At 38.6% G+C, this 14,770-nt stretch overlaps 1 protein-coding gene across 2 annotated transcripts in view; it reads right to left on the reverse strand.

Moving 5' to 3' along the window:
- Nucleotides 1-1,953: 1,953 nt before the first annotated feature.
- KLHL4 (kelch like family member 4) overlaps nt 1,954-14,770 on the reverse strand; it is a 50,082-nt gene continuing 37,265 nt past the window's right edge. The window contains exons 7-11 of one of the 2 annotated variants that reach the window (XM_076347006.1): nt 10,257-10,481; nt 8,189-8,351; nt 4,899-5,111; nt 3,191-3,362; nt 1,954-2,478 (exon numbers count right to left, since the gene is read on the reverse strand). In XM_076347006.1, coding sequence (XP_076203121.1) covers nt 2,419-2,478; nt 3,191-3,362; nt 4,899-5,111; nt 8,189-8,351; nt 10,257-10,481 — 833 coding nt within the window. In that variant the 3' untranslated portion in view covers nt 1,954-2,418. The remainder of the gene's footprint in view (nt 2,479-3,190; nt 3,363-4,898; nt 5,112-8,188; nt 8,352-10,256; nt 10,482-14,770) is intronic. The other variant, XM_076347007.1, reaches the window with a different exon arrangement.

Below are 14,770 nucleotides of genomic sequence, written 5' to 3' on the forward strand. Positions count from 1 at the left end.
GAGAAAGTAAAGTTTATTTGAAAGTAGCATGCTATATATAAGCATAATTGATTTTTAAAGTTAAAAATGGTTTTCCTTTTATAAATATGCTCATGAGATTTCATCTTTAGAAGCATTCAATAGGATTAATACTATAAATTTTTTAAAATAGCATATTGCTGAATTCTGAAAACACAGTATTCTGTCAGGAAAGTTAGTCTACACGTTCAGAGAATTTTCATCTTTGTCCTGAATTTTCTGATACTGACAAAACAACAACATAACAAACACTGAAGTAGATACTGTCCAAATATTGTGCTTTACAGCATAGAATATCTTACATACATTCTTTTTCTAAAATACACTTTCAGCATTTGAAATTACAGAAAAATGAAATTGATGCGAAACAGATCAAAACCTTCGTTAGAAATTGGCACACAAAAAGAAAATATCATGCATGTGGAATATTATGTGCTGTTTTCAGGTGATTCTTCTTCTGTTTATTCTTGATTCTTAGCATTCCCTTAGTTTCAAATAAAACATAAACATGCTCATATAAATGGTATATAACATTACACAGTGGATGTGGTTGTTTTCTTACCATATTTCTACTGTACATGAGAGAAAGATGGTAATCTTCAGCTGAGGTCAAAGATTGTCATATCAATATGATATAAAAGTTTCATTTTGTAAGTTATATTCAAGGAATGTAATTATATAATTGTTTTAAAATTTAATGCATGGTGATTTTCCCAAGAATAGTCAAATTAGTTTAACGCGTACTGACAGATGGTTAGTGGGCAAAGACAAATGCATGAATAACCTGACACACTGATCAGCATTAAAATATCACATATCTATGCACTGTGAAAATGATTGCAAATTATATTAGCATTGTGTTTTGACAAAAGAGATTTCTTTCTGTTGGCACATACTTAATAACATAAAGATACCTTAGCCCTACCATTTCTTAACTTGCACTGTTCAATTTAATATACTGCTAAAAATGGGTATTTTGTCACAGTACTAGCAATGCCAGAGGTTGAACAGCAACCAAATTCTATGCTTCGCTGATTTGATTTTAAAGTTAATTTAGTAATTTAATTTCTGAATATAAAAATTAAGTTACTTCTGCAGAGAATATTCTGTTGCCAGTGATATTTATGGGCAAACATTTCCTTCTGTGCAGTTCTTTGTTGAAGGTGTTTCTTTCTTATTCGTTTTCATTTATTTAAAATAGAAAAGCTCTTTTTATAAACATTAGCATTACTGCCAACATAGAAAAGAAAAAAGTTTATAGAATCATAGAATAATAGAATCATTTAGGTTGGAAAAGACCTCTAAGATCATCAAGTCCAACAGTTAATCTGGCACTGCCAAGTCCACCACTAAACCATGTCCCTAAGCACTACATCTACACGTCTTTTAAATACCTCCAGGGATGGGGACTCCACCACTTCCCTGGGCAGCCTGTTCCAATGTTTCACCACTCTTTCAGTAAAGACATTTTTTCCTCATGTCCAACCTAAACCTCCCCTGGAGCAACTTGAGGCCATTTCCTCTCGTCCTGTCACTTGTTACTTGGGAGAAGAGACCGACCCCCACCTCGCTACAACCTCCTTTCAGGGAGTTGTAGAGAGCGATGAGGTCTCCCCTCAGCCTCCTTTTCTCCAGGCTAAACAACCCCAGTTCCCTCAGCCGCTCCTCATCAGACTTGTTCTCCAGACCCCTCACCAGCCTCGTTGTCCTTCTCTGGACACGCTCCAGCACCTCGACGTCCTTCTTGTCGTGAGGGGCCCAAAACTGAACACAGTATTCGAGGTGCGGCCTCACCAGGGCCGAGTACAGGGGCACGATCACTTCCCTACTCCTGCTGGCCACACTATTTCTGATACAGGCCAGGATGCCATTGGCCTTCTTGGCCGCCTGGGCACACTGCCGGCTCATGTTCAGCCGGCTGTCGACCAACACCCCCAGGTCCTTCTCTGCTGGGCAGCTTTCCAGCCACTCTTCCCCAAGCCTGTAGCGCTGCAGGGGGTTGTTGTGGCCGAAGTGCAGGACCCGGCACTTGGCCTTGTTGAATCTCATACAACTGGCCTCGGCCCATCAATGCTTGATTATGAAATCTTATACACCCATTTATCACTTTACTACTGCATTTTATAAATAACAGACACACTTTTGTAACAAACCTGAACCATTTAAACATATCATTGAATTTTTATGTATTAGGCATAATAAAATAATTCACTTATGCAAAATCCTCTGATTTGTGTAATGCAGGAAGACCCTTTTGTGCTCTAATAGCATAATGGCTCAGAGATAAGTATTCTCTATAATGGAGGGCTGCTAAGATGTGTAGTCTGTACTGCTTTCTGGAAATGTTTCTTATCTTCATGAAACTCCACTCAAAGTTTAGTTTCACAGTATTTATAGTCATCAGGGCAACTTCACAACAACAACACATGCTCCAGCCCTTCCGATATTGACAGGAACCTCCTAAAAAAGGGGAAAAAAAAAAAAAAGAAAAGAAGAAGAAGGAAACATTTTTAGTAGACTTCTATGGATAGGGCTAGAAGAAATTACTTGCAGATTAAAAGGAAAGCAATTTATTTATTCAAACTAACATACTGCTGAAAAAATTAGATTTAACTAGGGCTCTGAAAACAGTTTTGGGTTTTGGGGAAAAGGCTTTAGCAGCTGCTGAGAGTTACAGGATTGTAGACTGGTGCTGTTGCTCTTAACTTTTGTAAAAGTCCTTCATATCCTGTGTTCCAAAAACGTGGACTGTGTAGCTACAAAAGGATCTTGACAGTTTTAAATGTTTCCTCTTGGTCTCAATGGTGATGGTCATAAATATGAAAACTTGAAAGTGCCTCCAGTAGAGGGCAATGCTGACAAACACATGCCAGTGCTAACAACTGCAAATTTAAGCACTTCAACACAAAATGATTCGTGCAACCTGGTTCACTTGCCCATGCACTGCCTCCACCCTTTAGTCTGAAAAATTTTATACAGTTATTTCACAGGAGCGGCAACCAATATTTTATACAAGCCCAACTACAGTATTACTGCATCCTAATATATCATTTTTCACAAAACAGTGATAATTTTGCAACATAATAATTTTTGCTTTGCCCGTTATTCAGACAGAATTCTTCCTACCTGCAGGAAGAATTCCTATTATTTATTAGGTAATTCTTCCTATTACCTCTGTCCACTCGTTGTTTTGAGCATCGTAGGACTCCACAGTATCCAGGTACGTATGGCCATCATAGCCCCCAACAGCGTATAATCTGTCCCCCAGAGGACAAATTCCAACAGCATCCCGAGGTACGCTCAAGGGGGCCACTGTTGTCCAAGCATCTGTTTTAGGATCATACCTAGGATGTTTTATGATCAAAATTAGAAAAATACACTGTAGAAATGCATTTCAAATTTAAATTACTGATATTTGCTTCTTTTTTCCTGTATTGTAGTTCAGCTGACACAATGAACTAGTGTAGAGAATTATGAGTAACGTGATTGAATATTTAATTTAGCCACTAGAGGGGTCTTCAAACACATGAAAAATGCCCATATTTTTGCTTTTTGATTACAGTCTCTCCATTTCAATCAGATTAAACAATCAATACATTTTGAACATAAATGAGGCCTGAAGGAATGATAGCATGGCCATCAGTTAACTCAGCAAAGTTAATTTCAATATACCCTTTTTTCTTTCTCCATAGAGATTTTTGTTTTCTGTTTCTTGTCAGAACTAATGTTTTCAGAAAATCTGTAAAAGAACTTAAATATCTCATATAGCTGATAAAAGTTTGTAACACAAAATGCGTGGCAGTATGTTACATCAGTGCTGATTTCCGATACGTACTTAGTCAATTTCCAATATAAATTCAAGTGAATTCTGGGGTAGTTCCAGCTTTACACTATCTAACCGAGAACAAAATTTAGCCGTTGTTATTCACAGCAGGGAGTTGAATACTTGCTCAGTTTTCCTTTCTCGTCCCCAAATGACTCAAGAGTGTCAATGGATACCCACAGCCCATTAAACAGCCAGAGGAGTTGTCCGCACTCATTATGTTCCCTTCTCACCCAGGGCTCAAGTGTTCTCTTCTCCTCCTACATTGTGCCACATGCCACCACAGTGGCAAAGCAACATTTGACACACAATACTTCTGTTTCTGAAAATAAATGTCCAGTATTTGCATTTTCTTAAGAACTGTGTTCATCGGTGGGGAATACAAAAATGGGATTAAATAAGGATCAGATAAACAGTATTTTCATTTTGAAAAGTAATTACTTTGAGAAATTGATATAAAGCCAAGATTTCACTGCTTAAAGTTGTGTGCTACCAAAATCATTAGGCCAATGTATTAATGCGCTATTTAGTTTTAAAGTGTGAATTCAAGCTAAAGTAGTTTGCTTTGGTGCATGTTTACTGGTTTTTTTGCTTGCTAAATCAGACCCTTACCATATGTTTTAGCCTGATTTCCTATAGCAACATAGTTTCTTACAGAAACAAGGCTCTTTCTATCAGTTTCCTCCATCAGAAAACACCTGTGTAGTGACTACTGCCTGTTTGAGTATGTGCTATTTATTATATTTTTAACCTTTTGGTCAATACCAGCTAAATTATTGGAGGAAGAGACAATTGAAAAGTGTCTAGTTCCTACAATATATGACACGAGTAGCCCAAAGCTGGGTTTTGGCACTTGCTTCTGAGGGTTAGTTGTTTTGTTATCACAAGAGCATTGGAAATCAGTTATTCTGCTCAAAATATTATTTTAAAAGGCATAATATGTTTTACAAACTTAACATTCCAATTGTGAAGAGATTTCCCTTGCTGCTATAAATTATTTTATGTTTCCTTCCTGGAATGTAAAAAAAAAAAAAAAGAAAGAAAAAAAATTCCTTACCTTTCTACACAGTCAGAAAGACGAGAACAGTGGTTGGAAGCAGGTGCATCGTGACCTCCCACAGCATATAAAAACCCATTGTACGTTGCAACACCAACGCCACCTCTTCTCTTGGACATCGAAGCACATATACTCCACTTGTTTGTGTGCGGGTCAAAACATTCCATTGATTTTAAGCAGGAGCTCCCATCTCGTCCACCAACAGCATACAGTCTGGGATAATTACCCACAAGAAGGCAAACAATTTCAGTCTTTAGTCTCTCATTTTCATAGGAATTTTATTTGGTTAACTTCATTCAGTCCACTTTAAGATTGTCATTATGCCCATTATTTGCTATCTGACAGCTACTCTGGAACTTTCTTCACACAAAGGGTTTTGTATGCTATATGAAGGAATTTATATTCTTCATTTGCAGTGTAAATTTTCAAGCAGTCACATATGAAAATTAAGCTTAAAAATGCATGTCGGTTTCTTTAAATGTGAGCTGTAGATGGAATTTAATTGAAAGATGCTACGTGTGTTTGAAACATATGGGTAGTATTCCCTGTGACAGGCTTATGGAGTATTTGACATCTTAGTACTGCATTAAGCATTTTTCCTATACTGTTAATATGTAAAAGAACTTTAATAACATCATTATATATCAAAAAATATGTCAAAAATATATTAAATATATTTTCCTCAATGTTTGTATTTAAGCAAATCTGCTGGACAGAAGTTACCGTACAGGTATGTATTCTTGTCTGTTTAGCCTAAAGGCATTTAGCAAACAACTGGAGATTTAAACCAGCTGATGTTGGGACAGCGTGTAAGAATAAATGGTGGAACTCCACGCTAAGAAGCTTGGGGGGGGTTGTGGCATTTTGTCGACGAATTTTACAAAGCCTGAATTTCTTTTGTATTTCAAGCTAACTGGGATGCTGCTAGACTGTGATAGTATGCATGCTGGATGTAATAGCAGACGTGGTTAGATGTTGAGTGCGCCAACTGTTCAGGTCCCTTTCAAGTCCTGGCTATTACTTACTGCCATGAAACTGAATTTACTTAGCGCAACTAATTGAGACCTAGGGGACATGTGGACTTGTCCAGAGTAAGTCACCTAAAACAGATCCGTTGAATTTTGCTTGGGAAGTGCCTGTTTTTCTCCAGTGATTGGAAAAATCTGTAGACTGCTCTGATGTATAATGTAACTAGACAATTCTTGACTACTGTTAGAAGAATACAAAATTTCTAGCTCTCTTCTAATGTTTGTGAGTGGAAGACAGACTTGAGTTCTGCTGTGCAGTTTGTTGCTTGACCCATAAAAACCTTGAGGATTTGATTTGTTTTCTTTTCACATCATGCCATTAGATACAGTCTACTTGTTTACACAGCTTTCACAGAGTGGAAATCACTGTATATACAGATTGGTTGGGATTTTTTCTTTTCCGTAACGTGTCTAGAAACATGGCAGTGTTTCCTATTCTTTAAGGAAAAGAACAAATATATCATTATTGACCGATGTTTTCAATAGACCATTTATTAGTCAAAACGTGTTGCTCCACAGAAACGTAAAGTCTTTTCTGGTGGGGTTGAATAGCAAAAAATACGGCGTGACAGGGAAACAGGAAAAGGAGAAGCATTCTGCTTGGTTAGACTGCAGCAGTAGCACTAAATGATGGACATTTGATCTCAGCTTCCCCTAGTATGCCAGAAATTACATCACTAGACTAACAGACATGATTTAAACCAGGCTGGAGACAGCTTGTATCGGGAGTGATTGAGAACAGAGTCAGGATCAGGCTGGATTTCCTCTTTGACAGAGTGGTTTCCTGCATGCCGCTGTGGAAGGTACCGGCAGGAGTTGCTGGTGAAGTTTATGCTGAGAACATTTCCTCTGAGATACAACAGGGGCTCAAACAGGCAGTTCTGCCTCTCCTGGACTTCTGAGTTAATGATTAAAATCATGTCATGTTTGAATGCAAAACCTTGACTTTTATGTGAAGAAGTTTTGCATTTGCAAGTATCTGTTTGCTGACATCTTTGTTTCTGCTCTTTCTCTTTCTCTGGAATTTAAGAAGTGAACAGGGAAGCCAGTGATAAAGTTTCAGAATAATTGCAGTTGTCTGCCTGCAACTGCAATATTCCTGGCCCCTACAAACCGTCATTGCTAAGAGATTTCCACAGATTTAAACAGGCTTCCTAGAGAGGTGGTCGATGCCCCAAGCCTGTCAGTGTTTAAGAGGCATTTGGACAATGCCCTTAATAACATGCTTTAACTTTTGGTCAGCCCTGAATCGGTCAGGCAGCCGGACTAGATGACCGTTGTAGGTCCCTTCCAACTGAAATATTCTATTTTATTCTAAATAAGAAGGAAGATTGGATCGAGCCATGCTCTCCAACATAACCTGGGGCCTTTTACAAGGCTTTTGTATTTCCAGCACCAGACTAGGTTGCTAAAGAAGGAAAACAGAATTCTGCTGGACATTAATTTATGAATCGTTCTTCCTCATGCTGAAATACACCTGCTTTCAAATAGGAACGTACAACAAGCTGTAACACACTGTTCAATACAGGTTACACACTAGAGTCATACATGTGTCTGTTCCCATGTAAAAATGCTTGAGTGGCTTTAGTGTCTTAAGAGGATGTTTAAAGAAGTTTTGAAAATCTTGTTGGGAAAACCAATGTACAGTGAACACATGATGTCAGTATATTTAAGCAATAGATGAAGGGCAGAATAAATCTGGGTAGGATAAGACTTATAGAAGGCTGTTTATTCCATACCTAATTATTAAACTTGTCTTCCTTTCCTTGAACACACCATATACCTTTAACCTTTTAAAAATTATTCTTGACTGTGAACTTATATGTTAAAGTTGTAGATGCATGCAGGAGATGTAAAATGAGAGGAATGACTTTGTTTCTGTACAAGTTCTTCCAAATGGTGCTTCCTTAGACACATTGATTTTAAAATGTAAACATAAACTTGGAATATTTTTTTAAAGTAGCTGATCTTATATCCCCATAAGTTATATTCTAGGTAAAGGTCTGATATGCATGTGATAACATTTTCAAATTGCTGTAACTTGAAAGGGCTGAAATATGTTTAAAACATGACTGCAAGTTTGCAAACGATTTACCACACAACAGAGGAAAAGCTTTTCTTTCTTATTTTTGTGCATTACATTTTCTCTTTGTTTTCTTGAGGTGATTAACTACTATAAGATTGAAAAGAAAATTTAAGAAACTGTATTTCCAAGGAAGGAAGCAAATGAAAAACCAAAGAGAGTTTTTCCTGTTGACATACTTGCTATTTAATGCTGCAACCCCTACAGTGCTTCTAGGGGTTGACATACTAGCAACGTAATTCCATTGCCGTGCTTGTGGGTCCCATCTTTCTACAGTATTAAGGTAACTCCATCCATCGTGGCCACCAACAGCATACATTGGTCCTTCAAGCATTGCTACTCCTTAAAAGATAGAATTAGGGACAAATTACAGTATCTAATCATTTCAGTGACCAGTAGTGTATTAACTTCATACTTTAATCTCCTGTATGCAGATAAGCAATTTCAGCTGGTATTAAACTACCTAAAAGCTGCCTTGCCATTTAGCAGAATAAACAAATATAAATAAAATACTTCATATACAGTGTTTTTCTGAATAAGCATTATCTTTTGCCAAGAGATTAGAGGAAAGCTGCTTTAGTTCTGATGTTCTCTTCTTGGACATTTATCTCTTCCACTTCTGTTGACCTTCTTATGAATCAAATTTGGGCCCCTAAAAGAGAAACAATGCTATTCTTTCAAAGAAAGGCAAAGATGGAGCCAGGCAATGAAAAATATGGCCAAACCAACCAACTATCCCTTATTCTGAGCCAGCCGAAGCTCTGTAGTCCTGCCAGCATGAAGCCTGAGCGGGTGGGTAGCTGGCTGTCCCTTCTGGCTAAAGCACCATAACATTTTAATGCCTGTAAGGGGAACAGACTTTTGGATAAGAGCTGGCTTGTATCTGTTGTCCTTGAGGCACAGGAGAGTGAACTTGGCTGTCTCTGCAAAGCTCTGTGTGGACATATCCTGTGTCATTGTCCTTCTCCAGAGAGAAGGGCTTTGGTGCCTCCCCTCTGGGGAGCTGCTGCTGCCACCGCTCTTTGCTTCCTTTGTTAGGTAAGGCAAAATGTTTGATTCTGGCTGCTTAAAAGTTTTCTAAATCTGTCTTTTCAGGCCTAAATATACATGGCCTGATTTTCTCAAAAGTGCTAACTCTCCACAAAATCACACTGAAGTTAATAGGAGCTGTAAGTGTAAGGCAGCTTTGCAAACGAGGCTGATGCACAGACAGAAGCCTAACTTTGGGCACTCAAATTTACCGCTGTGACCTACTTCCTGGGTAGAATTATGCCCCTGCAGTTGATAATTATAAAGACTTCAATGAGAATTATTTTATCTCTTTTGTCTTCTTTCCCTTTGCTACCTACTAGTATTTGCTTTTATAAATTTTACAGACTAGCTGGTAAGAACCCTACACTATACTTTTTTCACCAAGCAGTGGAGAAGGTGGTATAGGCCACACAGGTTTACCAAATACTTCTGGATCAATCTTTCTCTATTATTCATTAAAATAAAAATATTCTGTCATTTGAACTTACCAATGACTTCAAGCAATACCTGTTTCTGTAAACTTAAGAGAAGCCAGCTTTTTCATAAGAACTGTGCTATATAAATCATGCCAAAATCATCATATTCCCTCCCTTACAGTCTCCTCAACTGTAAACTGTCCTTATTTTTTATAGTTCCAGAAATAAATTCTAGATTTCATATTCATATTATTCATTCACTGTGAATAATATTAAGGATTATTATGCAGTAAAGACCCATAGATACTAAGCCATGGCAGAGCTCAGTAAAACTTCTTGTAATTGCACCATTAAAATCAGCGAGGTTGTATTTATTTCCTTACTGCAATGTTTTCTTCAGTGTAATTCTCTGATCTGATTTTCAGAGGTGTTTGGTACCTATGGGCTTAACTTAAGTCATAATTTAAAAAAAACCTGAAAATCAGATTGTTATTGTATTGCAAATGTATCTCTTGACCACTAAATTGGATGAAAAGTTGATGATTTTCACTGTTGTTTATATTTTGGAATTTTCTAAAAGCAAAATTAACTCTGGAAGACCAGTGCAAGTTAGGTGAATGCTAATAAATATCACTGTCATAAAATTATGGCAACAGGCAACTCTTGTCTTTGAAAAATATCTTCTACAAATATTGCCACGTTATTAAATACTTTAAAAAGTTATGTCAACAGTGTTTGTGTCAGTCAAAATTCATTTGTAGATGATCCAAGGTATTTACAAAGAAAGAGCACCTCTTACCTAGGCCATGTCTGTGTGTTGACATAGGAGGCATTATAGTCCAAACTTTGGTGATAGGGTTGAAACATTCAACAATGTTAGAAGTTTTCAGACCATCTCTTCCTCCCACAATATAAAGCTTGTTGTCAATTACTGCAACTCCAAACTGTAATCGTCTACCATTCATGGTACCAATTTGTATCCAACTATTAGTCCTAAGGTCATATTTTTCAATTGTAGTGGTACCTGTTAAAAACGTAAGTATTATGAAATAACCATGAACTGATCAGTACCCAGCAGCCAGTAGTCAAACATTATTGAATTGTAAAACGTTGAAATCCTGCGTGTGGACTTTTACTGTGGCTCCCTGAGAACTTCAGTTACAAAATGTGAACCTAGTGAGAAGGCTGCATTCATTGAATGCATATATGATTGTCAAATTTATGAGAATAAACTGGTGGCAAGAAGATGCAGAATTAAATGCCAGCAAATTTTTAATACTGAATATTTTGGAGATAAGTTAAATCTGTTACTCATTTAAATACCATGAAGGTAGGGGGGTTGTGGTTTGGGGTATTTTGATTTTTTTTTTTTAACTCCTTATGAATATGGTACTTCACAACTATGTGCTCTTTAACCATGTTTGTGCTTAAACCATTACTGATATCAAAAACGGAAAATGCGTCCATGTGTCTGCTTGACTTAGGACTTGGGCATGCATCTTCATGAATAGTTTGGATATTTTCCTTTTTATGATGGAGACAGGCAGAAGGCCGAGTTGTGTGTGTGTACACACTTGCGTCCCACAGGTAGCTTCCCTGAGGTTCACCTTTGCAGCTGCCTTGCAATAACTGCTTGTCTGTTGTAATATATAAGCTGTATTTTCAGGTTTTTTTCAGGTCACTGAACTTCTAGTAATGTTTTTACTGCAACAATTCATGCGGCCCTAGCTCTCTGCTGTTCAAAACTGACACTTTTGCATGCACTGGCTCCTGTCGGTCACTCAGCAGCCGTAATTGCTCCTTTGAGAGCTGATTTAGCACAGTGGGGAGATGGCTGAGTAACAACCAAGGTAGAAGAGGCAATTGGCAGTTGCACATACAGTGCACCCTGGAGCTCAGCTTCAGCTCAGCTGAAGGCAACCAGAGGCAAAAAAGCGAGCTAATTTCCTGCCTGTTCCTTGACTGGAATTTGATACTAGAGAAGTAGTATTTCGAGAGTTACAATAGGCACTTAGTGGCTAAGGAATGATTTACAACAGCAAAACAGCCATGCAATAAAGCAGAAAAGAAAGGCAGCATTTGGACTAGAGATCTGCTAGAGATCATCTGCTATACTCAATAAATTTAGTGAAATAAGAGCTTATCTCATGACATCTTTTCTCTCCTCTCCATGCTTTTCCAGATGCATAGGATGCATGGGAAAGAAACTACCAGACCCATCTGCAATAAAAGAAAGAAATTCTACTTTTCCCCTTTCCTGTCGTCTTTTATTCTGAGCAACTGGATTTCTTTGTCTGTTCTTTCCATTTTGTTAGTCTGTTTGCTCTTCTTTGCTTTGATTCCTTCTCATTTATTCTATGCTAATATGCGAGTGCCCCAAAGTTGTCAGCTTCAAAGGAAGTATCTCGCATACTAACTAAAAAAACAGGAAAAATACATTAAGGTATACGGTGTGTTCTTACACACCCTGTAGGCTGTAATTTTTACAGAGGCTTGAAGGTAGGTTTTGAAAGTTAATGTGGTTTAGGCACGTTCATATTTTTCAAAATACCAGCCCAAAAATGGCTCTTTGATCTTCTTTTGATCATTTGAAGTTGAGATTTGACTTCGTATACCACCTGAGATAAGCACAAAGCCAAATCTGGCATTCCCTGCGAGTTTTCTTTATCATAGAAAGCATATTATTGCCAGAGGTGGTAGTTACTCCCTTCTCAGAGCCGTTCTTCCCGTGCATCGTAGTCTCTTAGGTGCCGTTTCCTTTATCTTACTTTGAGCCTGTGCTGGATTGTATGAGTCAGAGCTGTAGAGGACGGCAGGGAGGAGAGGAAGTGCTGTTCTTCTTAACCATCAAAAGGCAAAAGTTCAAACAATTGGCTTTATTCCAAGGTAATAAGTAAAAGAGGCACCAACAGGAAGTGCAGATGTTGACTGAAATAGCCCTTTCTTTGCATAACCTTTACTGAGAAAAAACTGTTAGAAAATTTTATTCTTATTTTGGTAGAAGTTAGTTTAAAGATTACCTTGAATTCTTGGTTGTTTCATATAATTCATAAATAATCAGTATCGCTAATGAAACTATACTAATTGCTACAGTTTAACTTCATTTTGCTAAACTGTCCTAGGAATGAGTGTTTTCATGTTGTGATGGTGATGAATGTGTATTTTGTACTTGATTTGATTGTATAGAGACAGTAAGGTAGTACTGCAAGATGTCTCATATAAGAAAAATCAGTCATCAGCAACTTTTTGCAGACCATGAAATGGATTAGCTTCTTTGTGATTCTATTAAAAGTGAACTCACACAGCTAAAATGAATACTGTTCAGCAGGTCACTAGAATTTAAACTAATTATAGTTCTTTGGCTCCAAGCTGTGGGTTTGAAGCTAAGGTTCCTGTAGAAAATTATTTAATATACAGTCTACTAAATAGAATAGTGTAATGTGTAAAGCTGTAAGCTGATTGCAGGTGTGAAAATCAAATAATAAAAACTGGAATACATTTATAACATTTAACTTTCAAATGCAAACCTAAAAAGAACTTGTGTATGAAGTCCTGAAAATAAGCTGCACATACTGTTGCACTCATGAAAAAGTGCAAATCTTTCCATCTGAATTGTTATAGTGAGGATTGATAAGCTTTAGCTAAGAGTTCTCAATAGTTCAGCATTGTGGTTTAACCCCAGCCAGCAACTAAGCCCCACGCAGCCACTTGCTCACTGCCCCCCGGTGGGATGGGGGAGGGAATCGGAAGAGTAAAAGTGAGAAAACTTGTGGGTTGGGATAAAGACAGTTTAACAGGTAAAGCAAAAGCCGCGCACGCAAGCAAAACAAAGCATCCCAACCAAACCCAGCACGTTCTCCACCCCTAGCAGCGGGATGATGATTTTGAGTTCCATCTGCCATAATAGTCTTTCAGGTCAGGAGAGGTGATATGCAGTGTTGGGTTGTTGCATGTTGAAGTCAGTTCTGGTTCCATCATCACTGCACTTTGCTTGGTTTCATCAAAGTTCATTCTTCATTAATCTGGGTGATTCTTATTGTAATACCATTGATATGGCATATAATATTACATAGCAATTAATATCATACAGTTCAAATCATTGGCTATTCTCACCCAAAATCAAATCCCCTTGAGGTACACATTGGACTTCCCCATCCTTCTGCATCACCCACCAAGTGCATCAAGGTCCTTGAGCAAAAGCAATCCCACAGATGGGTTTGCCTTTGCCCCAGGCAGGAATAACCCAGACTGTCTTCCCCAGTGTATTTTTTATGTGCACTGCAGGGAATTTATCCCCTTCTGCAGTACCTAAAAGTCTTGACTGGGCAGGGCCAGCTCGATACTAAGTCAAAGACTTTTCAGCTTCCCATACTCTGCCAGTGAAGAGTTACACAGGAAATTAAACAGCTGTCCACCTTGCCCGGTCTCTCGGAGGACCCTTCTGTTGTGGGGTTGCTGAGGGTCAAAGAACAACAGGTGCCAATCGACACCACAACAGTGCACTGGCAGCAATATTGCACCAACCGAGACTCCCTGATTCCCATCCATAAGCTGATTCGTCGACTGGAGAGCCAAGGAGAGATCAGCAAGACTCGCTCACCCTTTAACAGTCCCATATGGCCAGTGCGAAAGTCTAATGGAGAGTGGAGAGTAACAGTAGACTATCATGGCCTAAATGAAGTCACGCCACCGCTGAGTGCTGCCGTGCCGGACATGCTAGAACTTCAATACGAACTGGAGTCAAAGGCAGCCAAGTGGTATGCCACAGTTGATATTGCTAATGTGTTTTGCTCAATCCCTTTGGCAGCAGAGTGCAGGCCACAGTTTGCTTTCACTTGGAGGGGTGTCCAGTACACCTGGAATCGGCTGCCCCAGGGGTGGAAACACAGCCCTACCATTTGCCATGGACTGATCCAGACTGCACTGGAACAGGGTGGAGCTCCAGATCACCTGCAATACATTGATGACATCATCGTGTGGGGCAACGCAGCAGGAGAAGTTTCTGAGAAAGGGAAGAAAATAGTCCAAATCCTTCTGAAAGGCGGTTTTGCCATAAAACAAAGTAAAGTCAAGGGACCTGCAGAGGAGATGTAGTTTTTGGCACCCAACATGGGGCTCGAAGGGTTCAACATAACAACAGGCTTGATTGGAATGTGTTAGATTGAGTTTATAGCTGTTATTGCTGTTTAGCTATTAACTGACAGGCTCCTGTGCTTGCCATGGGGCTTGCTTGCCTTACTGTATATTAGAGTCTAGTGCTCGTTAGTGGCTGCTTTTTGATTTCACTGCTTGCTGTACTGCTGTGCTGCTTGT

Source organism: Aptenodytes patagonicus, chromosome 9 (assembly GCF_965638725.1).
Source record: "Aptenodytes patagonicus chromosome 9, bAptPat1.pri.cur, whole genome shotgun sequence".
NCBI classification, from domain to species: domain Eukaryota; kingdom Metazoa; phylum Chordata; class Aves; order Sphenisciformes; family Spheniscidae; genus Aptenodytes; species Aptenodytes patagonicus.